The sequence below is a fragment of the Engystomops pustulosus genome, chromosome 6 (genome assembly GCF_040894005.1).
Source record: "Engystomops pustulosus chromosome 6, aEngPut4.maternal, whole genome shotgun sequence".
NCBI classification, from domain to species: Eukaryota; Metazoa; Chordata; class Amphibia; order Anura; family Leptodactylidae; genus Engystomops; species Engystomops pustulosus.
The window spans coordinates 17,777,827-17,805,479 of record NC_092416.1 but is presented as its reverse complement, the minus strand read 5'-3'; the positions used below and the strand labels follow the sequence as shown (position 1 = coordinate 17,805,479).

Sequence of the window (27,653 nt, the reverse complement as noted above, 5' to 3'; positions counted from 1 at the left end):
GGGCCGATGGGATCCCAATAATGGCCCCTTTCTGGTCCGATGTGGATAACTCCCTGGCAGGAGACATCTACTACCGTCAGGTCAACGACTCAGAACCAGAACTGCTACAACGGGCAACGGCAGATCTGAAGACTTATTTCCGTCTTTACAAGTTCTCCGCTCGCTGGATGTTTATCTCTACGTGGGACAAAGTGGCTTATCATGGATCTAAAACTAAGAAGGTAGGAGACTTACTGCTATATGTGCCCCATAACCCATATTTAACCCTTTTTACTAAGTGCCCTCAACACAGGCTTTCACACAATATGACACCCACCTTTAGTAGCCCCGATATGATAAAATACACACTATCCATACACCCCCGTGGGCCATGGACCTCTTACTATGTTAGTTGTTCCTGTCAACCCCCATGTAAAATGCAGCTCACCCTCATGGTCCCTCTTACCCAGCAGCAGTGGAACCGATACTGTACAATGGCCGCCTTCCTGTTGCCCCCACTGTATTATGCCCCCTGCCTTTACTGTGCAATGCAACTATCTCATAACAACCCCCCACCCGCTGTGCAGTGCTCCCAATGTGCCCTATAAACTCATAATTACCCCTCCATTGTGGTCCACAAGGTGCTTCCTTTTTGTGGCACAACCATTTATAGCCGCCCCCCACACACATTTTATAATTGTACATAATTCCCTCACAATTGAAAAAAATCTACCCCCCATTACCCAAATAACTCTAGTTGCCCCACAGTAGTGGAGCCAACACTATAAAATGGCCACCTTTCTATTGCCCGACTGTATAATGCCCCCCAATCTTTAAATGCCTGCCTACCCTGACCCCCACTGTATATTCCTACCTTCTCATGACCCGACCCACACTGCATAATGCCCCACATTATTTACTGCCTGCCTAACAAAATGTACCAGGCCCTGGCGTCTTCTCCAGTGTCCTCTTCTATTGTGATTGTGATGCCATCACCGTGCTCCTAAATATTTACAGCCCTCTGTGTCAGGTGCAAAATCACTTGCATGTTTGTTCTATAGCAGCGCATGCGAGTGATTTCATACCAAAACTAGCTCATCACTGGTGCTCCAAGAGTGCCCATTATGATCTAGCCCTGGCCACTGTGCATCGCCCTTGGAGTCAGCTCTCTACCTCTGGAAACGTAGCACAGCATGTCTTCCCTCCTGCTGCTATTGCCGCCGGTGGGGGCCCCCTTACGTGAAAGTTGGTGGAGGCCCTGGGGTGGATGTCTCGGGATCCCTTCCCATAATCCAACCCTGATGACACTAAAACACAATACAATTGTGATACATGGATCTCACGGAAAAACATTGCAGCTATGCTTCCTGCCACCAGGTGGAGTAGTGCTACCTGTTCAGTAGGTAATAGCCTCCTATTATATAGGTACAACTGATAGTTTGTACTGTCTTTCCTGCATTATGCTCAGTTTCACATTTCTGTCATTTAAGTTCTCTGCTACTATCACATATATGATAATTTCCTTCAGACTGCACCAGGATAGAAATCTCTTGGTCCTTGTCATCCATGACATTTGACCTTTTGTGTGCCTACAGGTGAATACATTTCAGGTTGTTCTGATCTCAGATGGGAAACTCACCTTCCTGATGTATAATTACCTGGATCTTCAGTGGCCGAGCCTGAAACTCAACGTAATGGAAGGACCTTCAGCTCTAGTAAGTCAGATTACACCCCACAGGCTATACAAGGCCCAGAATCTCTTAACCTTCTTAAAGGGAGTGTCCCCTGTTTATAGTCCTATGACCTATAATAAATGAATGGAGGAGCTGAGCACTTGCTTGTCCTGCCTTCCCATTAATAAGAGGGAGTAGGACATCAGTTCTCATTCCCAATGGGTCTTCCTCCTGTCGGACCTCCATCGGCCATTCTGTGGATAGAGAATAAAATATAGGACATAGGACAACCCCATTTACAGAACTTTTTTATTCTGGTTCTGTGATATCCGTAGGGACAAATAATTAACTGGACCAGTAATATCTACCTTTTGGCACTAAACAGTATGAGAGATGGGTGAAAACATATCGACCCAAATAAGGTGTGGAAACAACATTGGCTATTCGGCCACCGATCCAGCAATATGTCTGGGTTCGGCAGATGAACTTAAACACCAAACCCGACCATTATTTCCACTTATGTGTAGTCTTGATCGCTCTCTATCTGCATTTGTGTTGCGTCTGATGAGATTTGAAAGATGAGATTCTTATCTTTAATATGACGCCTGCACCATGTTTGTGGGTTCTATGGAATCAGAGATAGGGCCGTCTGAGGTGACCCACCCCCTGCAGCCTTTTTGACTGATCTCAGGTAAAAAAAAAAAAATTGACTCTTCTCTGCTCATTGTCAGATGACTTTGGTGGAGATTTTTTATAGCTAAACAGGTGAGATTACATATAAAACAAGGATTTCTAGAAAGGACGTTTCATCTCATTACCTACTAGATTAATAGGGTAAAATCTGGAGACACGGGGCTGCAATACTTATGTAACAGGTCACACCCATCTACCATGTGACAATTACAGAGCAGGTGACATGGGAAGGGAGGGGCTTATAACTTTCTTAACAGAGACCTGGGTATAAATGCTACCAAAATCCTCCCCATAGCAACAAACATGATATTTTCTATGTTCCATGTTCTTCCCATGTCTGTAACATTTCTCTAAGTACTGATACTCTTCCGCACAGGCCGGCCTCAACAATGACAATGGCTCCACTTACTACCAGCTACCTACCTCCCTATCTACCAACATCACAAGCCTCGCGGCCACCAGTAACGTGAAGGTCAATGGCCGATGGGCCTTCAATGTGGACACATCTGTCATCCAGTTTACAGATACATTTATAGGTAAGTAACAGAATCCGAGGTCGTCCTGTATGTATCATTGTGTCTAAGGGATTCTCATTCACAAAACTTTTGGCTGGTGTTTTACCCATATTCTGGAAATATGTTTTCCGATTATTCTGATTTTATTTGTAGAAATGGTTTTTATATATAAGAATTTCACCTAATTTACATCCTCACAGTATAAAGAAAGGTAAAGGTAAGACGTAAGAGGCAATGATGTTACTGGTTGTTTATATTATATATTATCTATATTATATTTGTACTATTTATTACTTGTTTAGTCATAACTAGAAATTACTGTATATACTTGAATAAAATGTCTAGCAGTTCCCTTACTAACGAAATGCCCAGCAGCCTCCTCCACTAACGAAATGCCCAGCAGCCTCCCCCACTAATGAAATGTCCAGCAGCCTCCCCCACTGATAAAATAACAAGTGGCTTCCCCTACTAATGAAATGCCCAGCAGCCTCCCCCACTAACGAAATGCCCAGCAGCCTCTTCCACTAACGAAATGTCCAGCAGCCTCCCCCACTAATTAAATGCCCAGCAGCCTCCCCCACTAATGAAATGCCCAGCAGCCTCCCCCACTAATTAAATGCCCAGCAGCCTCCCCCACTAATGAAATGCCCAGCAGCCTCCTCCACTAATGAAATGTCCAGCAGCCTCCCCCACTAATGAAATGCCCAGCAGCCTCCCCCACTAACGAAATGCCCAGCAGCCTCTTCCACTAACGAAATGTCCAGCAGCCTCCCCCACTAATTAAATGCCCAGCAGCCTCCCCCACTAATGAAATGCCCAGCAGCCTCCCCCACTAATTAAATGCCCAGCAGCCTCCCCCACTAATGAAGTGCCCAGCAGCCTCCTCCACTAATGAAATGCCCAGCAGCCTCCCCCACTAATTAAATGCCCAGAAACCTCCTCCACTAATGAAATGTCCAGCAGCCTCCCCCACTAATGAAATGCCCATCAGCCTCCCACACTAATAAAATGTCCAGCTTCCTCCCAACTAATAAAATGTCCAGCAGCCTCCACTCGTGTCCAGCAACCTCAATTCACTTATGAAATGTGCAGCCTCCCCAGTAATGAAATGCCCAACAGCAGCCTTCTCCAGAAATGTAATGCCCATTCTACAGATATGTATATAGTGATAATTTTTTTAGTATTTTGTACAAATTATATTATTGATATAATAATAATTACCATATTATGTTAATAATCATAATAATAAAAATTCTAATTTAGTGGTTTATGTAGTTAAACATTTTTAAACTCAGTAATGATGATGTTAATATTAATAATCATATTAAATAATAAAATGATAATAATAATAAATTATAAAATAATAATCTACAATGATAAAATAATTATAATATTCATAATAATTGTTGTAATTGTTATCATTACTACTATGTTTTTTTTCTTTCGTTTTATTTTTTTTTTCCCGGTAATTTCATTTAAAACTGACAATAAATACATGTAATTAAATGAAATCTCAAATTAACAATTTTTTACACTTTTTAGCACCTATATTACAACTATCATTTACATTGCGGGTACAGTTTTATGCTTAAATGTTTTTGTAAAGTTTTTTTTTTATAATTTTCATTAGGTTATAGTCACATGTACTCATGAATCTCACAGTAGAACCACTGTAACTCATTTTACATTTACTTTTTATAACAAATGATATCTATTAAATCAATGAAGAATAGAATAAATTCACGTATCTTACATCTCATAAAACCTCAGTGGTCTAGCGGGGTCAGCGTCCAACACACAGATGGAAAGAAGGTCAACTTTGACCCAATATTGTTCCTGTCTGGAGGTCCATGGAAGTCTATGGTGAGTATCTCAGCCGCTGATGTCTAGAAGTTATTCTGTGCTGTTAGAGCGAGGAGCTGAGCTCCATCACTATTTTTCAGCAGACACGGGAAGGACCTTGCCGCGGTTCTGTTGCTCACAATCTATAGGCGTCACTGCAACCAGACGTAGTAATAGACACGGCATGTAATGCACTTATAGATATGTTATATATGTGACCATGGGGCTTATAGTAATGGATATCAATGTGGTAGCAGTCGTCACCTGTAGATTGTGCAAACGCTTCCCATAAAATTCTTGTGTCAAAAATTGGCAATATTTTCTCTGTCTCGTATGTCTATTTTGACTCCTTTGTCTTAAAGGGGTTGGCCTTTACCTCATGTATTATATAATGTGTGTATAAGTGTGGGGGGGGGGGGGGGACAGGATATGAGGTAATTTACCAATATACATCTAGTAATATTTCTGCTCTGCTTTATTCATATGTAAAGTGAAGCTTCCGGTCTTTTACCTCATCAGCCGGACATCCCTGACCATAAAATGGTCGCAGATGGAGGGTCATGTGATCTCTAACTGTCCATGAACAATCGCCCTGCCAAGACCAGGGAAACTGTTCATGGATAGATAGAGATCACATGACCCTCCATCTGTAGCCATTTAAGGTTTATGTCATTCAAGGCACCTATGGTGGCCTTCTGGAATTTTCCTCAACATTTGCTTTTAAAGGGAACCTGTCAGTAGTTTTTCAGCCTCTAGACTGCCCACGTTCCTTCATACAGCTGGGGTTTAGGGTTCCTAAAAGATCTATCCTTATCTCTGCCCGTTGCTGCATTCCCTGAAAAATGCCTTTTAAAGGGGTTTTCCTCCTATGAAGACAAGTTTCTTAAATATACCCGGGATAACAAAGTAACATTCTCTAATTCACTGCAATTAACAAAAACCAAACATTTCACAGATATAATTCCAACCTGTCACTATCAGCCCTGGTCTACACAATTTTGGTTGTCCCTGCATACAACCATAAATCTTCTTGTCTAGGATCTAGCAGACAGATTCTTCTCATGAAATTTTCCTTTCTTCTCTGTGCAAATGTCTCTGACTCCTGCCCCTCCCCCCTTTGCTTTCCAGGACAAGCTCAGACACACACACAGACTTCCTGCCTACAAGAAGCCTGATGAGACTAAATCTACAAGCTACATGCAAGATAAGATCTTTATAGCAGGGGACTGTGTGTTTTATAGCTAAGATGTAGCAGAGCTGAGTGTGTGATTGTGTGTAATAGGCATCTCATGGATCTCATCATCTCTGATTTGCCTCATCTCTCTTTCTATGTGTCAGATACTAGGACAATGTTCAGAAGCTAAATGAAAAGTGTAGATAAACCCTGTACCCTGATAATCTAAGCACATTGTCAGCACACAGCATCTCATAGCACAGAGGAATCATGGAGTGTCCGCTCACACTGACCATCACTGAGTGATAGCAGCTAAAACAGGAATAAAACTGAGTAAAAATGTAAAGTTAAAAAAGAGGTTAAAAATAATTTTTATTGTGTAAACCTCATTAGGGATTACAATTTCAGAACTTTCCTTTTATGGGAAAACCCCTTTAATGGCAGATTACATCATTACATCTCCATCATTCAGAAATATTTACACAAGAGCACTACACATCAGGGTGTGTGGAGCCCCTGTATACACCTAACCTACTGTATATAAAGTTTTTGTTACCTTTTATCATTGTATTGATGAAAATTTCATCACACACGACGGTACATGACATAGGCGCTCTGCTCCAGTGTGACACTGATGGCTTTCTTCCCCTTCTCGGAGGAATCTGGTGCTCCTGCTTCAGTCCAGAGATGCAGTGTCCCATCCAATGATGCCATGTAGCGACTGCTATGGGGCCCATGACAAAAGGGGGCCCATCCTCCAGATCCGAATAGAGTTGACTACAATGGTGAAAGAGTAATATACAATATACTGTTGAGGCCAGATGGTGCAATGTGATGACATCATGAAAGAAAAGTGGGGCCTGCCCAAATGGGGCATCATAAATGGTTACCACTCTAAGTGGGGATGTAAAGATTTTTTTTTTAAAAGAGGGACTTTTGGCCAAGAAAGACCCTGCTGATGTAGTTAGGGATAAGTTGCGTCCAGGAGGGAGGAAGGATGAGCGCACCTTATCCCTGGGCTCTACATTGAAAGTTGAATGGCTGCGCAGTAAAAATATAGGACATAACTTATATTTTGCGGCACAGTCGTCCCGCTCAGTCAGGGTGTGGTGAAACAACATGATCACCACGCCGTGACTGGGTGCCATAGACGTCTATAGGGGCCATGAGGCAGCCGGTAATTGTGCGGCTGTAGCAACAGTCCCGATATGTTCGTCTGAAAGGGGCATAACTGTGCGTCTCTTTGTGTGTTGTAGAGTAGAAGATTGGCCAATGGCTTCAGCCTCAGTCTTTACAATGTAGGACCTAAATATCTCCAAATATCCTATATCTATAGGTGTAGGCTGTCCCAGGTCATCAGCTCTCATCAGTGTGTACATTCCACTGGAAATTGCCTCCACCTCAGTGCAAAATAACATTTCAGTTCAGCCTGAAAGAGGAAAGACTTCATTATATAATCTGTGAGTAACTGGTTTAACTGGTTACAACACTGACATCCACAGGCTCTTCTTAAAGTTGATATAACAAGCATACGAATCCCATCAGGAAATACACCTCAAAGAGGCAAACACACTTCAATCAGAAAATGCTGAAAGATTTATCTTTTGCTTCATGTCTCCACACCGTGCTCCTGAAAATACCAGGATCACTTAGAGTATTGTGTTCTCTGTATAACAATTATGTCCCACACCATGCTCCTGAAAATACCAGGATCACTTAGAGTATTGTGTTCTCTGTATAACAATTATGTCCCACACCATGCTCCTGAAAATACCAGAATCACTTAGAGTATTGTGTTCTCTGGATAACTATTATGTCCCACACTGTGCTCCTGAAAATACCAGAATCACTTAGAGTATTGTGTTCTCTGGATAACAATAACATCCCACACTGTGCTCCTGAATAAACAATTGTTATATACATTACTGCAAAGTGTTTGTATGTTCTCTCCGTGTTTGCGTGGGTTTCCTCCGGGTACTCTGGTTTCCTCCCACACTCCAAAGCATACTGGTAGGTTGTTTAGATTGTGAACCCCATGGGGACAGGGACCAATTTGTCATGCTTTATGCAGCGCTGCGTAATCTTCGTGCGCTATATAAATAAAGAATTATTATTATTATTATGCGTGTGCATATATTATTATTATTATTGAAGGACCCACAAATATATAAATCTGTTTATAGTGGGCTATTAACACCTAAACGACACATGAGGTAGAGTTATGAGAAGTGACTCTTACTTTTTTACTGTGTGCAGACCCTCCATACTTCTTTCTTTACATCTCTGGGCTCTGATGAATAGGAGGAGCTGCAGTAGCACAGCATGGTGCATCCTCACCCACCCTCCTCTCTGTCTGTCAGTATGGGCAGTCTGTGATAAGAGGGAGAGAGACAGTGTAATGTCATGAGGATGTCCTGGAGCAGAGACAAGGGAGAATGGGGAAAGGCTGAAGCTATTAAAGGAGGCAAAGACACAAGTACATATACATGGAGTTTTTTAATGGAAGACAAGGGGTCAAACTGTTGTATTTGTATTAATTAATTTATTACTTATAAAGAAAGGCTGGACCTTTTATTGAAACACTTTTACCTCCTGCCTCATCCCTTTTTCACTATAGATTGTAAGCTCTTGCGAGCAGGGCCCTCATTCCTATTGTTTCATCTGTTTTATTTCATTCCCTAATGTCTTGTAAATGTAACCTTAGTTGTATGTGTATCCTCCTGACTTTTAAAGCACCGGGGAATACGATAGCGCAATATAAATAAAGCTTTATTGCTAATATCAAATGAGCATCAGATAAAAGTGCAATAGGTTGAAAAAAAAAAATGTCACTAGCATTTGTTTATCCACATAAATATATATATATGTACCTTATATACTCGAGTATAAGCCTAGTTTTTCAACACAAAATTTGTGCTCAAAACCCCTAACTCGGCTTATACTCGAGTCAACTAAAAAAATAAAGTCAAAACTCATCTTTCTGACATCACCTGTAGGTCCTCTTCTGTCTGGGACAGTCTGAGACAGAAGAGGACCTATGGGGGACGTCGGAAAGATGGGTACAGTGTTATTTTTTTTTCTACTTCAGGGGTTGGGCAGGCTGTATGCTACAGGGGCTGGGCAGGCTGTATGCTACAGGGGCTGGGCAGGCTGTATGCTACAGGGGCTGGCAGACTATATACTGGGAGGCTGTAACCAATGCATATACTGGAGTCAATAGGTTTTTCCAGTTTTTTGTGTTGAAATTAGGGGTTTCGGCTTATACTCGAGTATATATGGTACATCCAAAGAAAATGAATTGAGGCAGCACTCCAGTGAGTATAAAGGTGATCTTTATTCACCCATGGCAATATAAGGTGCAACGTTTCAGCTCATCCATAGAGCCATTATCAAGCATACAAACATGTGTTACAAGGTGGATATTTATGTCCACAGGAAATTACATCAAGAGTGACATCATTACATTGGATATACATTAAATCTTAAGTAAAACATTAAAATTATGCAAATGATCTAAAAGGGCTCCAAGGGGGGGGGGGTTTCCTGTGCCAAGCCGTGCTGTAGTTTCACATTCCTCAGCACTTTCCCCCTCCATTTGCATGATGTAATCTTACACAGTGGGAGGGGGAAAGTGTGCTCCTGCACAGTGTAACAGGCTGTGAAGCTACAGCACGGAGGGGGACAGAGAACCACCCTAGTAGAATTTTCACCTACTTGGACTTTAGAAGGAAGGAGGCCATGTATAACAAATATAAGAAGATTACCACAGTCCCGGTGCCTGGATCTATGAGTAGTGTCCCTGGTTTATCAGGATGGAGTTTGTTGGTAGATTTACTTCATGTAATAACCTGAGTCACAAGGAGTCAATCACTGAGCGTGCCTTTACTTATGCCCCGAGGCTACTGAACACTTACCTTACAAAGCCTGTCAATTAGTTGTTTTTTTATATTGTACAAAATGACAGTCACTTATGGTCCCCTGGAAAATATTATAATAAAATATCCATAATAATAGTCATTTCTAAAACGCAAAAAATGTGAAGAATGTCCTACAAGGGGTCAACAACAACAAAAATTCTAACGTAAGTAAAAGAAAAACATCATTAACAGAGTAGAAGCCTTTGACCCTGAAACGAGGTGAGCGCTCAGACAACTACGAGCTTATGGAATTACCTCCCCAGTACCTGCCACAGACACACCTGTAACCAGGTGACAGAGTAAGAAGTAAGAAGGTCACTCCGACTAGTAACATTGTTATCCTGGAGAGAGAGAGGAAGAGCCGGAGCCTCCGTGGATCATGTAAGACTCCATGTAATATTCTAGCCATAGGGATTTCTCTTCCGCTGGGATTTTGAAATATTATTATTAGGGATATTTTACTTTTACTGAGAAATTAAATTTGACTTAGATTTTACTGTATAAGCAATGTAGGGTCTGAGATCTAAGTGTAAGAAAATCACAATTACTATTACCATATACAGTATACTCGAGTATAAGCCTAGTTTTTCAGCACAAAATAATGTGCTGAAAAACCCAAACTCGGCTTATACTCGAGTAAAAAAAATACTCGAGTTTTACCAGTTTTTTTTGGTAAAATTAGGGATCTCGGCTTATACCTGGGTCGGCTTATACTCGAGTATATATGGTATTTATTTATTTATTTATTATGAGTTCATATGAAATCATAAAAATTATTCATATTACTATTAGGACCCGCATTTTATGAAAAATGTTTTTGAAAAAAGTGAAAAACAATTGATAATAATGTGAATTATTGAAAGGAGAAAGTTTTTAAAGGTGAAGGATTTTGATCGTCGTTAATTTTTTTTTCTTTATTTTCGTGAATGACGTTGACAACGTTTGTTATCTGTATTTGCCATATAAACCAGAAGGAATTTGCATCTTTGATGATTATGAGTAGTCTAGGGTCCAGGACCAATCACAGGTGTTAACGGTTACAGCAGCAGGGCGGAGCCATTTTAGGGAGGGTCATTGCTCCCTGATTACGTCATCAGTGGCACCTTGTGATGCCGGCACGCTAATGGCGGTGAGTGGTACTGCAGTGGTCCATGCCAAACATTGCAGGTTCAGGTTCCCGAATCCAGCTTAAGGTTTGGCTGACCCCATCCTGCCCAAGTAACACCCAGCACAGATTGGGGGTGTTAACTCTGTAAATACTGACAGTAAGGCTCATTTACTTACCCGGTCCTGTCGCGATCCAGCGGCGCGTTCTCCGACGAGGATTCAGGTCTTCCGGCAATCCACTAAGGTCGTGCGCCCGATATCCACCAGGTGTCGTTGCTGCGCCGAGGTCCGCCGGAGTTCACCAACCTATTCCCTGTGCATGTAAGTACGTGTCAAGCGACACTTTTTTTTTTTTTTAAATAGCGCGATTTTTCCGAATCCGTCGGGTTTTCTGACGGCCACGCCCCCCGTTTTTCATCGCACGCAAACCGGTGCCGATGCGACACAATCCGATCGCATGCGCCAAAAACTCTGGGCAATTCGGCACAACGGGAAAATTCGGAAAGCCCGGCAGAAAAACGCGGTTCGGACCCTTAGTAAATGTGCCCCAGTGTGTATGCGCTGCCATCTTAATGCCGACAATTATGTCACGGGGAGCCACAATCCTTGAGCAAATGGTGGCAAAACATGCACCTGTAGACTTGCTAAAATTAGAGAAGGAAAAAAGTGCCGTTCTAAGTAGCGCTCAACACAATGGGTGTCAATACTGATACATCTCCACAGTTATATTTTCATGGACACTTTGGATATTGGATATAAAAAAATATTGTTCTTTACTGAATTTGGAGATAATTATTCTTTTTCTTTGGAGATACAAACTTTTGTTGATAAGATTTGAAAGCTCATAAAATATCTAAGATCTTAAATCTTCTAAGTGCCTCCGTTCACCAAACAATGGGCAATAACGTTCTCAGACGGCGTTGTCCACCTTCGTCAAGGGTAACCTGAAATTCTAGATCTCTTACCTTTTCGTTTGAAGAAAAATTCAAAGGTCTTTAAAGGTCAAAAGTAAAATCTAAGTGGCGTTAACGTTCAATAGTAATAATGATGATGACTTTTTTTTCTACAAAAGCTGAATGTGTTTACATGAGGTTCATGCTATCTAAGTTTTTGGGGGGATACATTCCCTACTTCAGATCTATTAGGGGAATCTATTAAGACTTTTGTTTTGTGGTTCCTGCCTCTTAGTAGAACCAGACGTAGTCACCCCCAGGTCGGAGCAGTTTAAACCAGGTCTGACCTGGTGGTGAATTTCAGCTAAAGTCTCCCCCAGGTTACACCTGAGATACCTACCCCCCCCCCCTGTCTGCCCCACTGCTAAATATGAGGTGGAGATTGGGGTTGTCACATGTCTTGTCCACCAGAAAACGGGTGGACAATGTACAGTAGATCCACCATTTCTACAGATAACATTATCCTCACCAACACGAGTATAACATCGCACACATGGATCACGTCTCTACTCATCACACAAGTCTCCATTCCAAGAATTGTCTCTGTAAACAATAGAAAGTCATTATCTTTAGTAATCGCCCACAGAGAAATACCAAATGCAGCCGAGAAAATTCTTCAAATTATTTCATCTAATTCCACATAGTTTAGAACTGGTTTGAGTTAAAACCAAAGGACAAAACACACAAATCCAAGGGCCCTCAACCTCTCAATGATTTACCTCAGTACACACTGGGGCTCATTTACTAAGGGTCCACACTATTGTCGGAACACCCAACGATTTTCGTGGTGCGCTGCATTTAGAAAGGGTTTTTGGAGCACGCGATCGGATTTTGGCGGAACGGCGACGACTTTTATGCAACGCAATTCGGGGGACATGGCTGTCGGACAACCCGACAGATTTGGACTATGCGGGGGATTTAAAATTAAAATTGTGTCGCAAGACACACAATTACATGCACCGGGAGGAAGAAGGTGAACTCCGCGGGGACCTGAGCGGGAAAGCGACACATGCAGGAACTCGGGTGCACGATCTTCATGAATCGCGGCAGATGTGGATTACAGTGAACAACGCACCTCAGGGATCACGCAGGAACCAGGTAAGTAAATCTGTCCCATTGTATTGTACCATCAGTGGTGGTATTGAGGGGAATTTCTTATTCTTATTTCTTAGGGATTTCATATTCTACTTTATATTTAATTTTTTTATATATATTTTCTCAAAAATATCAACTCGTTCTAATCCAAAGATTTGCCTCAACAAATTCCATATTCGGAACCAGAAAAAAAATTAGTTTTATTTTGTTTCTTTTTGTAGTAAAGGATAAAACATGATCATCTGAAGTAGATTTCCTTGTCTCAATCCTATTGAATGATGAAGGCCCTTGTCATAACACTTATTCTTCTTCTGGGTAAGTCATTTGCTTTCACCATTTTTGCCGGTGCAATAAAGAGATATTTTTTATTTATTTATTTTTTTTTACCTGTATTTTATTTTTATTATTCTATATACAAAATGACAATAACAAGTAGTGACAAAGCATAATAGTGATACATCACACTTGCAAAATTCCTATGAAGTGACTCCCTTTTTTAGTATAAACACCTTATATAGAACACAATTAAACCAACTACTTATCCCAATCTTCGCCCCCACCACCACCCAACCTTGGCCGAGTACTCTAAAAAAGACCCCTGTAGAAGGGACCCAGCCGCCCTCGAGAACTCCGTCTCTTAGACCTTCCTTTCCGTCCATTCTAATACTAGATTCGTACCTTCTAACTTTCCCCACTAGATTCCGCCATTTATTGACCTCTGGTTTTTCCGCCCCATTCCAATCTTTAATGATAATCAAACGACCCAGAAATAGCAAATTTGATACTAAAATTTTCCGATGTTTTTTGTCGTGGCTATATCTGAGGTATATCCCAGAATTCCCAGAAAGGGACTGAAGGGCAGGGCAAGGTCCAAACCTCCATGAATCTCTGAAAAATTTCCTGCCACAGCTCCGTTATAAAAGAGCAAGGCCGTGCACGGGGACGCTGCCCTCTCTGTGGGCACACGGGTTGTCTCCCAGGCACAGAGTTTGCCTGACATGGCACCTTCCTGCAGTCTCAGGCAGTCCAATTCTAGTGATCTGCTATTTTAAAGTGACCCATCCTGTGCTGCATGGTCCTGTCCAAAGAGTAAGAAGGTGTGGACAGGGTGGAATTGGAGCTCAAACATTCTGGTAGCAATAAGTTTGTTACTGCCTAAATTGCCGTGTTGGCACCTTGGGAAAAGCTAGTGTGTCTTGGGTCTCATTTTGGACACTCGATCTCTAAAAGGTTCTCCATCACTGCCATAGGGGGTCAATTCAATTATATCGTACACTCCTAACAAAGTCTTATATTTGTGCCATACTCGGTACTACATAACTGCTGTGGGGACACGCTGCATTATCTTCTTGTTCAACTCGTCAGATTCTAATCCGGAGAAAATATTCTCGTATGCTACCCCCAATTCCTCTAGTATCCTTTTGAAGAAGAGTGAGTTCCTACATTCCCCAACAAACTGAACCTGCGCGGCAATAAAATAGTGGAAGAAGGATGGTAGCGCTACTCCACCCTTTCTAATACTTTTCCATAAGAAATTTTGCTTAATCCGGACACTTGATCTTCCCCATAACAGTTTATGCACAATTGCTCTCAACGTTCTAAACCATTTAGCCTCAATCCAGCAGGGGCAGTTGGTAATAATGTAGACAACTTGTGGAAGAACCACCATTTTGATCAATCCCACTCTATCTCCTTTGCTCAGTGGCATTTTAATCCATATTAGAGTCCTCTCTTCTAGTTTCTGCACTAACGGGGCTATATTTAGTCTAGGAAAATCAGAGATTTTTGTATTAATTTTTATTCCTAGGTATTCAAAACCATCATTCTTGTCTACTGGGCTTAGTTCTGCGATAACATTCCCCGAAAAATCGCCAATTTTACATATGGTGGACTTCTTCCAATTTATTTGCAACCCTACATTTTCGAGAATTGATCTATCAAATGCATAGCTTTAGGGACTGTTGAGGGGGAGTCACTGAAGGTTAACAAAATATCATCTGCATAAAGCAGAATTTTGTCACCTGGACCCCCGCATCCACAACCCACAATCTCATTGTTTCCTCTAAAGGCTGATGCCAATGGTTCTATGAACAATGTATATAGAAAGGGTGACAGGGGACATCCCTACCAGGATGATCTGGTCAGGGGAAATTCTTGCGACAGCCTCCCATTAATTTTTAGTCTGGCCTTGGGATTTGCATAAAAAAGCTTAATGCTCTCAATGAGCTTGTTAACCATTTGGAATCTCTCCAGTACTTTCCAGAAGAAGAGCCACTCTACCCTGTCCAACGCCTTTGTAGCGTCCAGAGACAGGATGGAGCGGGTCTCTCCCTGTCCAAGCTGGATAGTACCATATACTCTACGCAGATTGGTTTTAATGCATCGCCCAGGGATAAACCCTGTTTGATCCTCATGCACGATATCGGTTATTACCTTTTTTAATCGATTTGCCAACAGTTCAGCAAACAACTTCACGTCTGTATTCAGAAGTGAAATTGGGCGATATGATTCTTTAATGGCTGAGTCTTTATTTTTTTTTGCATATCAAGGTGATGCAAGCCTCATACATTGAGGCTGGAAGCGCCCCATTTCTCAAACTTGCCTCCCACACTTGTGTCAAGACCGGAAATAAGATATCACCCAATTTTCTATAAACCTCCATCAGGAATCCATCAGGGCCTGGGGATGAATTTCCAGTTCAGGTGCTAAGTGTCGCTTCTAATTTGGGGACTGATAGCACATTGTAATGAATGGGTTAACCAGAATGGGTTAAACCCGTGAGACCCCAAGCTACCATGGCGACGGATCGCAGCTCCCCGATGACGTCACAGGGAGCGGCGATCCTCGGAAAGATGGCGGGACACATGCGCCGCCATCTGTTTGAAGCCGCCGGCAGCTTTACCGGCGGCGTTCTGCAAGAAAACACCTGCGATCAGTGTCGGCACCGATCGCGGGTGTTACCGGTAAGCCTTTGCTGCAATATGCAGCAGAGACTCACCGGCTATGGAGAGGGCTCGGCCTGCGAGCCCTCTCCATGCATCGGAACGCGACCGCTGCCGTGAATACATGGCGGACGGTCACGAACCGGTTAAAATCCCCCATAATGAGCAAGGGAACATCAGGCCATTCTGTCAACTTTACCAGGTGTCTTTTCAGGGGTATACTAGAATATGGAGGCGGGATATACACCTCTACTATTATACACTCCCACCTATAGATTTGATAGTGTATACCCACATACCGACCCTCTGGATCAGACACACAAGTAAAAGGCAGCGATCTATGAACTAACAAACTTACTCCCCTAGAATAAGGGGTATGAGTAACCAGTATCAAGCTCACCCCTATTAAGCATTTGTACTGTGTCCCGTGTAAGGTGTGTTTCCTGTAGTCCAAGTAATTTGGCCGCTTGACCCTTAACACATTCAAATACAGCCTTTTGTTTCCTTGGTGACCCCAACCCCTGGACATTCCAGGACATACTGTACATTTGACTATTTCAGCCATCATAAGTAATATATTCTCCCTCCTTCCTTCCCTCCTTCGCTCCTGAGATATACAGCATATTGACCTGCCTAAAAACTTAAAGGGGTATTCCAGGAATCAGCATAATTCATATACAAATGGGCACTCAAAATATAAGCTAATGTGTAATTAGTTGTTATTTAAAATTTTGCTCCCCTTAGCAGAAAATGCTGGTGACATAGACTGTAATGAAGAATTAAAATGCTACCGGCCCTTTAATCAGTCCGTTAATTTCCTCCACGCGGTCCGTCGCAGAAAAGAAGATGGCCGCTGGTCACATGTCCACATCACATGTCCAGTACCTGCCTGGGCAGGGTCATGTGATCACCACTATGTTTGGCTGTAGTCGGTTGGTTGCAGTGCATCCAGTATGGTCAGTGTTGTGGTGATGGCAGTTACACATCATTACTATGGTAACAGAGCAAAAAAACCTGTTAGATCATCACTGTTAGCAGAGCATAAGTGGCAGGAGGAGTTACTGAGAACTAAAGGATCATGGAACTTGTAGTTTCCAGTGGCGGCCATCTTAGTGATAACTCCACCTACTTTAGAGAGGCCATAAATTTTGTAAATCATAAAATCAAATTATTTAAGTTCCGTTTTGTGACTAATGACATTGAGTATTGTTGTATTCATTTATTTATATCATCATGGGTTTTTGTGTCAGACATTCATATTCCCGGAATACCCCTTTAACCAGTAAACATAACTTATACAACCTGAGCTTTGACCTGAAGGCACAGTTAACTTTGTCTCACATTAATTCTCGTCTACAGCAAAAATATTACTAGCATATGCAATCTCTATAATCCCACATGCCAGTCCAGACAGGAATCAGTTCTCTCCTGGATCCCTCGCCGGTTCTCAGAGACAAGCCTCATTGGCGTCCAGCCATTGCAGAGCAGCTCTTGGCATATGGAAGAATTGTGTGGATCCGAAGGCTACTACCCCTAGTCATGCAGGATACAGCATTGAATAAGGTACCTGAAGTCCCCTTAACCTCCTTTTATGTCCATAAATTGCATCTGTTTTCTCTGCACTTCGGCAGAAAAATCTTGAAAGAAGGCTACCTTTACTCCATTCACTGTAATTTCATTTCGGTCACGAGCCAGCCGCAGTATCCGGTCGTGGTCTTTTTAATGCAACAGTTTAATTAACACAGGTCTTGGTGGTCTCCCTGGTGGTCCTGGTCTGGTAGGGATCCGGTGAGCCCTCTCCACAGCAAACAGAGGAGTAAGGTTATCTTTCCCAAAAGTCTCCAGTAGCTATTTCTCAAAATATTCGTCAGGATTTGCCCCTTCCACTTTCTCCGGCATCCCGACTATCCGGACATTATTTCGGCGCAGCCGGTTCTCTAAGTCGTCAGCTTTTGCTTGCAATGCCATCACCATCTGTGACTGCTCCCGCATCTCCTGTCTCATGGGGGTCAATACTCCTTCCACCTCCTGTAATCTATTTTCAACTTCCTTAGTCCTATCAGCTAATCTATGAAAGTCAAGGTGCATTGATAAAATATCTCCTTCAGACTGTCTACACAACCTGTAATCTTCAGCAGAGTTGATGTATTATGTTGTACATCTGCCAGTGTAGGTTCTGCGGCCTCCTCCTCCTCTTCATTGCTTTCCACATGATCCTCATCTTTGTCTCCCTCCTCATCAACCATATCCTCCTCTCCTAACAGGGTTTCTCCCAGCACAGCAAATCTGGAGCCCGAGAACTTACTTGGCGGTGCTTTATGTGCTACATGGGCTTCCACCTCTTGTCTCTCTGCTATGGCCGACAATCTCGCAAATCCACTGAGCCACGCTGCAGTCTCTGCTCTCACCATTTTAGGCGCGCGTCCTCTAGTCAACTCCGCTCACTCGGCTTCTCCACCGTCTTTTGCCTCCTGTTCTCGGTCATCTCGTCTTGGAAACAGGTCGGTAAACGTCCAGGAGTATTCCCCCGCAAATTGTGCCCCTTCACTTCCACTCAGCACAGGTATGGCAGGAGTTATCAGGATTATGCTTACGGAGCTATGGCACTTCACTTCCTACTCCATCGGCTGCTAGGCCACGCCCCCAGGGTTTCCTCTTCTAAAAGAGATTCGGTGTGCTCTTTGTACACAAAAATGGGGAGATAGTTTTTCCTTTCCTACGTTCTCCATCAACCAGTTACTCACAATACGAACCATTTCCTCCCCCTCTGCCTTTTCTGGTACTCCTACAATGCGGAGGTTGTTACGTCTGGAGCGATCCTCCAGATCTTGCACTTTCTCCTTTAATCCCCTGTTGTCCGACATTAACTTTTGATAGGAACTTCTAAGATTTGAATGATCTTTTTCTAATTTGCTAACCCTGTCGTCTGTGATGTTTTGGTGCTCCCTGATTTTGTTCAAGTCCTCTCTTAGCAGAGAGATATCACCTCTCACTGCCCCCACTTGATCAACCAGGTCAAGGTTGCACTTCTTTATGGAGTCTAGAATTTCCTTGAGAATCTCATTCCCTTCTCCTGACTACTGGTCCAACTAAATGCAAATCGGATGGAATAGCATGCCTCTGCAAGATGCTGTGGTAACCATGCTGGTTCAGTATAAATCCAGGGGGAACCAGCCATGTAGGGTCCATCCCTTCACTTTTTCTGCATTGCACAAAGACACGGATTTCCACTGGTCTAATGACCATTCCTTGTGTCTCTTGTGCTTGTTTCCTGTCTTTAGCAGTGGTTTCCTAGCAATGAAGGCTACTGCACGCAGTCTCCTCTTACCATGTGTCTGCTGCTAGACCCCTGTGCGGCAGTGACCTGCTCTCTAATCGGAACTGCTGTTACCTGCGATTTATGAGGCTGGTGACTCGGATGAACTTATCCTCCGCAGCAGAGGTGACTCTTGGTCTTCCTTTCCTTGGGCGCTCCTCATGTGAGGGTTTTTCTTTGTAGCGCTTGATGGTTGTTGCATCTGCACTTGGGGACACTTTCAAAGTTTTCCCAATTTCCCAATTTTTTGGACTGACTGACCTTCATTTCTTAAGTAATGATGGGCACTCGTTTTCCTTTAGTTAGCTGTTTCTTTAGTTAACAGTCTATGCGGTAGGACTATTAGCTGTGTATCCACCTGACTTCTGCACAACACAACTGATGGCCCCAAACCCATTTATAAGGCAAGAAATCCCAGTTATTAAACCTGACAGGGCACATGTGATGTGAAAACCTTTTCAGGTGACTACCTCTTGAATCTCATCAAGAGAAGCAAAGAGTGTGCAAAGCAGTGATCAAAGCAAAATGACTTAGAATCTAAGACATATTTTCAGTTGTTTCACACTTTTGTTAAGTATATAATTCCACATGTGTCAATTCATAGTTTTGATGCCTTCAGTGTGAATCTACAATTTTTATAGTCATGAAAATACAGAAAACTCTTTGAATGAGAAGGAGTGTCCAAACTTTTGGTCTGTACTTTATATATATATCATTATTCTAAGATTTATAGTCATTCAAATATGTTTTTAATATTAATTTGCTTCTTTTTCACAGATACAACCACCCAATATTTGACCACTGTAGGAAGTACAACTACAGTTGATGCTGAGCAAACTATTACACTTCAAACAAGTAAAACATCTCAGGATACACCTTACTCTCTTTTACCCAATGTCATACCCACTTCACTTCCTGCATCGACACAAATAGGAAATGCTGGCAGTAGCCAAACCAAACCACAAGTCGACCTATCAATTGGTAGTGTTGTGATCTCATCATCAAGCAGTACAGAAATGTCTCCCGATACTACTCATTCCTCAATGGAAAACATGTTTTTAATAACTAGCTCTCCTTCACAAAGTCCAAATGACTTTAGGGATGGAAAAGAAACATCAGACATCTCTCCTAATCTACAAGATGTCTTGTTATCTCCAAGTAGTGCTCCTATAGTAGAAAACCTCCCTACAGAAACAGGCTACACTTCCACAACTTTCACTTTGTTTCCAGATAGCACTTTGTCAGCCAACCCATCCGAAGAAAAAACTTCTACAGATGATACTACATATCCAGAGATCCTCAGCACATCTCTTGATGATACAACTTTTATAGACGGATATGGGACTTCTCAAGCAGATAATTCGTCTCCGTACCCTTCTTCTTTAGATTCTTCTAATCTACAAGATGTCTTGTCATCTCCAAGTAGTGCACCTACAGTAGAAAACCTCTTTACAGAAACCGGCTACACTTCCACAACTTTCACTTTGGTTCCAGAGAGCACTTTGTCATCCAACCCATCCCAACCAAAGACAATAAGCATATTGACAGTAGATACCTCCCTCTTGGATACCTCAACCTCTATGTCAGGCGATATTACTTTTTCAGATAGCAATGAAACTCCTCAACCAATCACTTATTCAGCTAATATTCACTCTACAGATCTGGATACAGCAAAAATGTCACCACTTAAGATTTCTCCTTCCGAAAACCCTTCCACTTCAGGATCCACTATTATGTCTGATATTGACACCTTATCTGCAGAAAATCCAAGAGACATGAATAACACTCCACTATTCCCCCCTTTAGATATCTACAACACCTCTCCATCTGAAATTGAAGGCACTTCACCATATGCATCATCTACTAATATTCCAACAACCTACATTGCCCCATCAGTGACCCCAGCTAATCGTTCTTCTACAGAGAAAACTGGTGTATCTCTAGTGGATACAACATATTTAGACAAAAGTTCTACAGATGATAATACATATACAGAGATCCTCAGCACATCTCCTGGTGATACAACCTTTATAGATGGAAATGGGACTTCTCGAACAGACAATCTGTCTCCTTATCCTTCTTCTTTTTATGCTTCTAATCCTTCGAGCAACGTAGACATGGTGGATTCAGAAGAAACATCGACAGCTAGCAGAACATCTGTCACATCTTCATTTGAAGCACAAACTCACACAACTTTTACACCAGATAATTTGTCCAGTTCAGAAAAAACTCCTACCACTTATACATCTTTCACCACCTCTATTACAGACAATAATAGCCCCGCAGACAAATCCAGCGGTGTAATATTAGATACTGTACCTTCAGAAAGCTCAGTCTCAGATTCAACCTTCACAGAAATACCAGAAACTATAACTGTAGACACTTCCTATTCAGTGGAATCGCAGACTTCTTACAGCGTTTCTCAAGTAGATTTTTCATCTCAAGACATTTCAGGTACTTTAAGAATTGATGTTTCTTCTCAGGGGGAATCATTTAGTTCTTCTTCCATCACATATCCAGAAGATTCTACATCTACAGATATTCTTATAGTCAATATATCTTCCCCAGTGGAGTCACAAGCTACTAAGATGGACTTTACATCTTCAGACACTCAAAGCAGCCTCACAAATGGCATATCTTCACAGATGGAATCAAAGACTTCTCACATGATATCCCCAAAAAACATTATAACTTCAGATATACCTGTTACCTCCAAAGTTGATATTTCCTCACCGGTGGAATCACAGACTTCCCTTACCACATCTCCGTCGTCAGACACTGCAGGTATTTTCCCAGCCAAAACCATTTCTCCCGAAAAATCCCAGACTTCCCACATCACTGCTGCAGCTCCAGACACTCCAGTAGACATTACTTCTCCAGTTGATGTTTTTTTTACAGATACTTTAGATACATCTACTTTAGTAGACAATTCTTCTCCAGAGATACTAAGTGCCATTAGTGCTTTAATTGTACCTTCACCTTCTGGAGGAACTTGGCCTACATCAGAAGGTTCAGGGTCAACATTTTCTGAAACTTATCCATCATCTTCCAATGATTTGTTACGTAGCAAAACCAACATTTATACATCTACTGCACCTGCATCTCTAGAATCCACACATCAAGTATCTACATCTGATACAACTTCCAGCACAACCTCTAGTGAAAACTTTAATACTACTTCCAGCACAGGTTCTAGTGAAAACCTTAGTGCAACTTCAAGCACAACCAGCAGTGAAAACCTTAGTATGACTTCCAGCACAACCTCTAGTGAAAACTTTAATACAACTTTCAGCACAACTTCTAGTGAAAACCTCAGAACAACTTCAAGCACAACCAGTAGTATAACTTCCAGCATAACCTCTAGTGAAACCCTGAGCACAACCTCCAGCACAACCTCCAGCACAACCTATAGTAAAAACTTTGATACAACTTCTAGTACTACCTCTAGTGAAAACTTTGGTACAACCTCTAGTGAAAATCTTAGTACAATTTCCAGTACAACCAATAGTGAAAACTTTGGTACAACTTCTAGTACAACCCCTTCAGTGACTGTACCCTCACCTTCTGGAAGTACTTGGCCTACAACTGAAAGTTCCCGGTCAATACTTTCTTCACCAGTCAAAATATCATCTGCTGAAACTGTGACATCTTATCCATCATCTTCCAATGATTTGTTACGTAGCACCACCAACATTCATACATCTACTGCACCTGCATCTCTAGAATCCACACATCAAGTATCTACATCTGATACAACTTCAAGCACCACCTCTGGAGAAATTTTTGGTAAAACTTCCAGCACAACTAGAAGTGAAAACTTTAGTACAACTTCCAGCACAATCTCTAGTGAAAAATTTGATACAACTTCTAGTACTACTTCTAGTGAAAACTTTGGTACAACCTCTAGTGAAAGCCTTAGTGCAACTTCAAGTACAACCTCTAGTGAAAAATTTGATACAACTTCTAGTACTATTTCTAGTGAAAACGTTGGCCCAACTTCTACCATGATCTATAGCGAAAACCTTGATACAGCTTCTAGTACAACCTCTTCAGTACCCTCACCTTCTGGAACTACTTGGCCTTCAACTGAAAGTCCCTGGTCAATATTTTCTTCACCAGTCGTAATATCATCTGCTGAAACTGTGACATCTTATCCATCAACAACTTCTAGTACAACCTCTAGTGATAACTTTGGTACAACTTCTACTACAACCCCTTCAGTGACTGTACCCTCACCTTCTGGAAGTACTTGGCCTACAACTGAAAGTCCCTGGTCAATATATTCTTCACCAGTCAGAATATCATCTCCTGAAACGGTGACATCTTATCCATCATCTTCCAATGATATGTTACGTAGCACCACCAACATTCATACATCTACTGCACTGGCCTCTCTAGAATCCACACATCAAGTATCTACATCTGACACAACTTCCAGCACCACCTCCAGTGAAATCGCTGCTACAACTTCTAGTACAACCCCTGCGGTGCCTTCGACTACACTTCCTCATTTATTTAATGGAACTGGTAAGTAAATTAAGGAAATTTATGAAATGTATATTACTACTTTTTGAGATTTTAAATTTAATGGATTCTGGTCATGAAAATTAATATTTCAAGAGAGAATATTATATTCAATGATTTTTATAAAACATTTCTTGTAGTTGATGTCATCATGATACATGGTTACATCATTGCATTAGTTGTGGTCCATTAATTATAAAACTATTCAAGTTTTTTTATGGTTTTGAAAAACGAATCTGTCTCTATGAGAGAACATTCACTGATCTCAGGTGAGAGCCCCTTCATCATTCACCTGGCTTGTCTGTGTAAAATCTACTGCCCCCTGCTGGTAGAAGGAAGTGCCGGCTAAGTCAAAGGCTTCTCCTCGCCTCATGGATTGTGCGACACTGACCCTACTGATTATACAATCTGACATTACAATTTTCCACTTGGTCAGTAGACTTCTTATGTCAGCACTTATATTATTTTTGTCTCACAGATCTCCTCTATCCTTTCGGACCAACCCTTGATAGTATAAGCCTGAAAATAGATGATGGCGGAACTGGTGTTATTTATCTTCCTATTAATATTCCACTTTTTGGGAATGTTTACAATATCCTTTATGTGAGTATGCAATTTTTGTTTATTACTTAATTTTTTGGTTGGCTTTGGAGTAGAGTGTAACAAAATTTTTTGGACAACCTATGGCAAAATTACGAGTATTCTGGGTAGAATACTGTACGTAACGCATTGTGGGGACAAGAGGCAAAAAAACTTGTGTCTCAAACGCCAAGGGGCCTAAGCCAGACCCCGGAGCACTGGATGATTTGGACAACACTTTATGAACCTGTGTTACACGATACAGAAGACAATCGGCATCAGGGACTCTGCATATGGCGGCTTAGGTCCTAGAGACACCATCCATGGACATGATAAGTGCAGTTACAATAAAGTATCCATAATTTGCCAATTCCCAACAATCCTTTGCCTGCAAAAAAAAACCCTTTCAGCATTGATGAGATATTTTATTTTTCCTTAGGTGAATAACAACGGTTTGTTATCGTTCTACTTGCCAATTGTCCAATGGTATCCACAAAAATTACCGGTGGCTTCTAATAACCCCTTCTTGGCCGTATTTTGGAGTGATGTGGACAATACAGTGGCTGGGGATATATATTATCGTAGCAGCACAGAACCTGAATTATTGGCCCGAGCATCATCTGATATAAGAACTTACTTCTACTCCACAAATTTTACAGGAAGTTGGGTCATTGTAGCCACATGGGACAGAGTGGCATATTATGGCTCGTCTGGTAGTAAGGTAAATGGTTGATTTCTTAATGGGGAAATGGGCCTACAACTCATTTCACACGTTTTATGTTTTTTTACATTTTTGGCATCAAATGCCAACTATTCATGGGAAATTTAGACAAGTGACTATTTAGATATAAGGGATAGTGCACGATCGTAGGAGACTCCATACAATCTGCAACTCTCAAAACCCAGGACTTCGAGGTTTTGGTCATCCTGGGAGTCTCATAGAAGTTAAAGTTAGCTCCGTTCTGATCTCTACTGGCTTCCATGGGACTTTGTATTTCCCACTTACATGGAGCAGGTCAGGGAATAACCTTTTATTTTTGTCTATACTGTAGGGGCAGTAACTTTGGCAAACCTGACAACAACAACATATTGGGTCAGATTTACTTACCCAGTCCGTTCGCGATCCAGCGGCGCGTTCTCTGCGGTGGATTCGGGTCCGGCCGGGATTCACTAAGGTAGTTCCTCCACCGTCCACCAGGTGGCGCTGCTGCGCTGAAGAGCATCGGAATGCACTCAAGTACACAAGCCTATTCCTAGGGAAGGTAAGTGCAAGGTCCGCGACACTTTTTTCTTTTTTAAATGCGGCGGTTTTTCCGAATCCGTCGGGTTTTCATTCAGCCACGCCCCCCGATTTCCGTCGCGTGCATGCCAGCGCCGATGCGCCACAATCCGATCGCGTGCACCAAAATCCCGGGGCAATTCAGGGAAAATCGCCGCAAATCGGAAATATTCGGGTAACACGTCGGGAAAACGCGAATCGGGCCCTTAGTAAATGACCCCCATTGTTTTGTCAGTGTTATTTTTTTTCTCAGAAACTTAAAGAAAACCTTTCACCAGAGTGCTACTTATATCAGGGGACAGGTAGTTATTAACAAGTACTGTATATGGCAAATATGTTTTTAAAAAATGTCTGTGTTATATGGTGTTTGAAATAAAGTATGTTAAACTTTACCTGGCTCCCTGCCAGATGTTTCAGTGAGAAATTTCAAAATAAAACTTCCATCTGCTCTGTAATATATTCACTGCACTGCTGGCTCACTCTTGATGATGTGTCAGCTGACTGCAGACAATGGGGCAGATTTACTTACCCGGCCCATTCGCGATCCAGCGGCGCGTTCTGTTCGGTGGATTCGGGTCTTCCGGCGATTCACTAAGGCAGTTCCTCCAATGTCCACCAGTTGTTGCTGCTGCGCTGAGGTCCGCCGAGGCCCGCCGGAGTTCACGATGCTATACTTGGTGAAGGTAAGTGCGTGTCCCGCGACACTTTTTTTTTTTTAAATGCGGAGGTTTCTCCGAATCCGTCGGGTTTTCGTTCAGCCACGCCCCCCAATTTCCGTCGCGTGTATGCCAGCACCGATGCGCCACAATCCGATCGCGTGCGCCAAAATCCCGGGGCAATACAGGGAAAATCGTCGCAAATCGGAAATATTCGGGTAACACGTTGGGAAAACGCGAAAATGACCCCCAATATCTCCCTCCGGCATCTCAGTGCAGGATGTAAGAGGGGGAGGGAGAGTCAGGAGCCATCAGTGCAGTAAATATATTATAGAGTAGTCATTTGAAATTTTCCTGGGACTCACTGAGGCATCTGGTAGGGAGCCAGGTAAAGTTTCACATACTTTATTTCAAACATTATATAACGCAGACATTTTTTTAAAACATATTTGGCATATACAGTACCTGATAAAAATTGTACTCTGTTGACAGGTTCACTTTAAGATAAAAATAAGATAATATGGCTGCATTTTCTGTCATCACATTACAAAAAGGACAAATAATAAATATAAATGATATACTTTCCAGTCTTTGATCTCATTTCTCAAAACAATTTTCTCAATGTTTTGAGTCGAAAACTAATGACAGGCAGAATAAAGGGAGTGGTCACTTTTTAATAAATCTCTTCCAATAGACGTGTCTCTTCATATATATGTACCTGTGTCTTTGCCTTTTTTTGGGAGCTTCAGCCTTTCCCTGTCCTCACCATTCTGCCCTCTACATATACACATGCCTTCTGCCTTCTCTTCCTTTGGTCCAGGACAACGTGACCCTCCATGTGAAGTCACTCTCTCTATCTCACAGTCTGTCCACACTGACAGAGACGGGGAAAGAGGAAGGGGAGGGAGCAGTCATACTGTACTGCTACAGCTCCTCCTATTCAGCATAGCTCAGGGATATAATCAAAGAAGCAAAGAGGGTCTGCACACAGTACAAAAGTAAGTATCAGGACTGATATTTGAATCACTTGAGGAACATTCAAGGATTATTATTGAGGCAGTAATGTCATATGGGCAGTTTATGTTTAAGAGAGGCCAACCCCCATTTACAGTGAAACAGGAAAAATTTCTTGGGGGCAACAGTAAGGTAAAGGTAAAACAAATTGCTAGCACCCTCTAGTACATCATTTCAGAAGACCCCTACACCTCAATATCCAGGCTAGTTATACACTCCTGGAAAGTGTAAGTACAATTCTATTTTGTTATTTTCACATTTTTCTTTTTTTTTCTGTTTCACTTTAGAATCTCTTTTAGACACATTACAATATGTTGGTTCTATTGGGAGTTGGCCCCAATTAACCTCAGTATTTTTTGTAGGTGAACACTTTTCAGTGCGTTCTTGTCACGGAC

At 42.0% G+C, this 27,653-nt stretch overlaps 2 protein-coding genes across 2 annotated transcripts; both read left to right on the top strand.

Moving 5' to 3' along the window:
• Window positions 1-81: 81 nt before the first annotated feature.
• On the top strand, window positions 82-4,452 carry LOC140065864 (sushi, nidogen and EGF-like domain-containing protein 1). The gene is made up of 4 exons (XM_072113423.1): window positions 82-221; window positions 1,575-1,694; window positions 2,722-2,881; window positions 4,403-4,452. Exons 1-4 carry the CDS (start codon window positions 168-170, stop codon window positions 4,450-4,452), a joined length of 384 nt encoding a protein of 127 aa, XP_071969524.1. The 5' UTR covers window positions 82-167.
• A 5,642-nt stretch (window positions 4,453-10,094) lies between these two features.
• LOC140065863 (uncharacterized) lies at window positions 10,095-27,557 on the top strand. The gene is made up of 6 exons (XM_072113422.1): window positions 10,095-10,174; window positions 13,170-13,263; window positions 19,984-23,733; window positions 24,209-24,333; window positions 24,749-25,030; window positions 27,546-27,557. Exons 2-6 carry the CDS (start codon window positions 13,224-13,226, stop codon window positions 27,555-27,557), a joined length of 4,209 nt encoding a protein of 1,402 aa, XP_071969523.1. The 5' UTR covers window positions 10,095-10,174; window positions 13,170-13,223.
• Window positions 27,558-27,653: the final 96 nt, after the last annotated feature.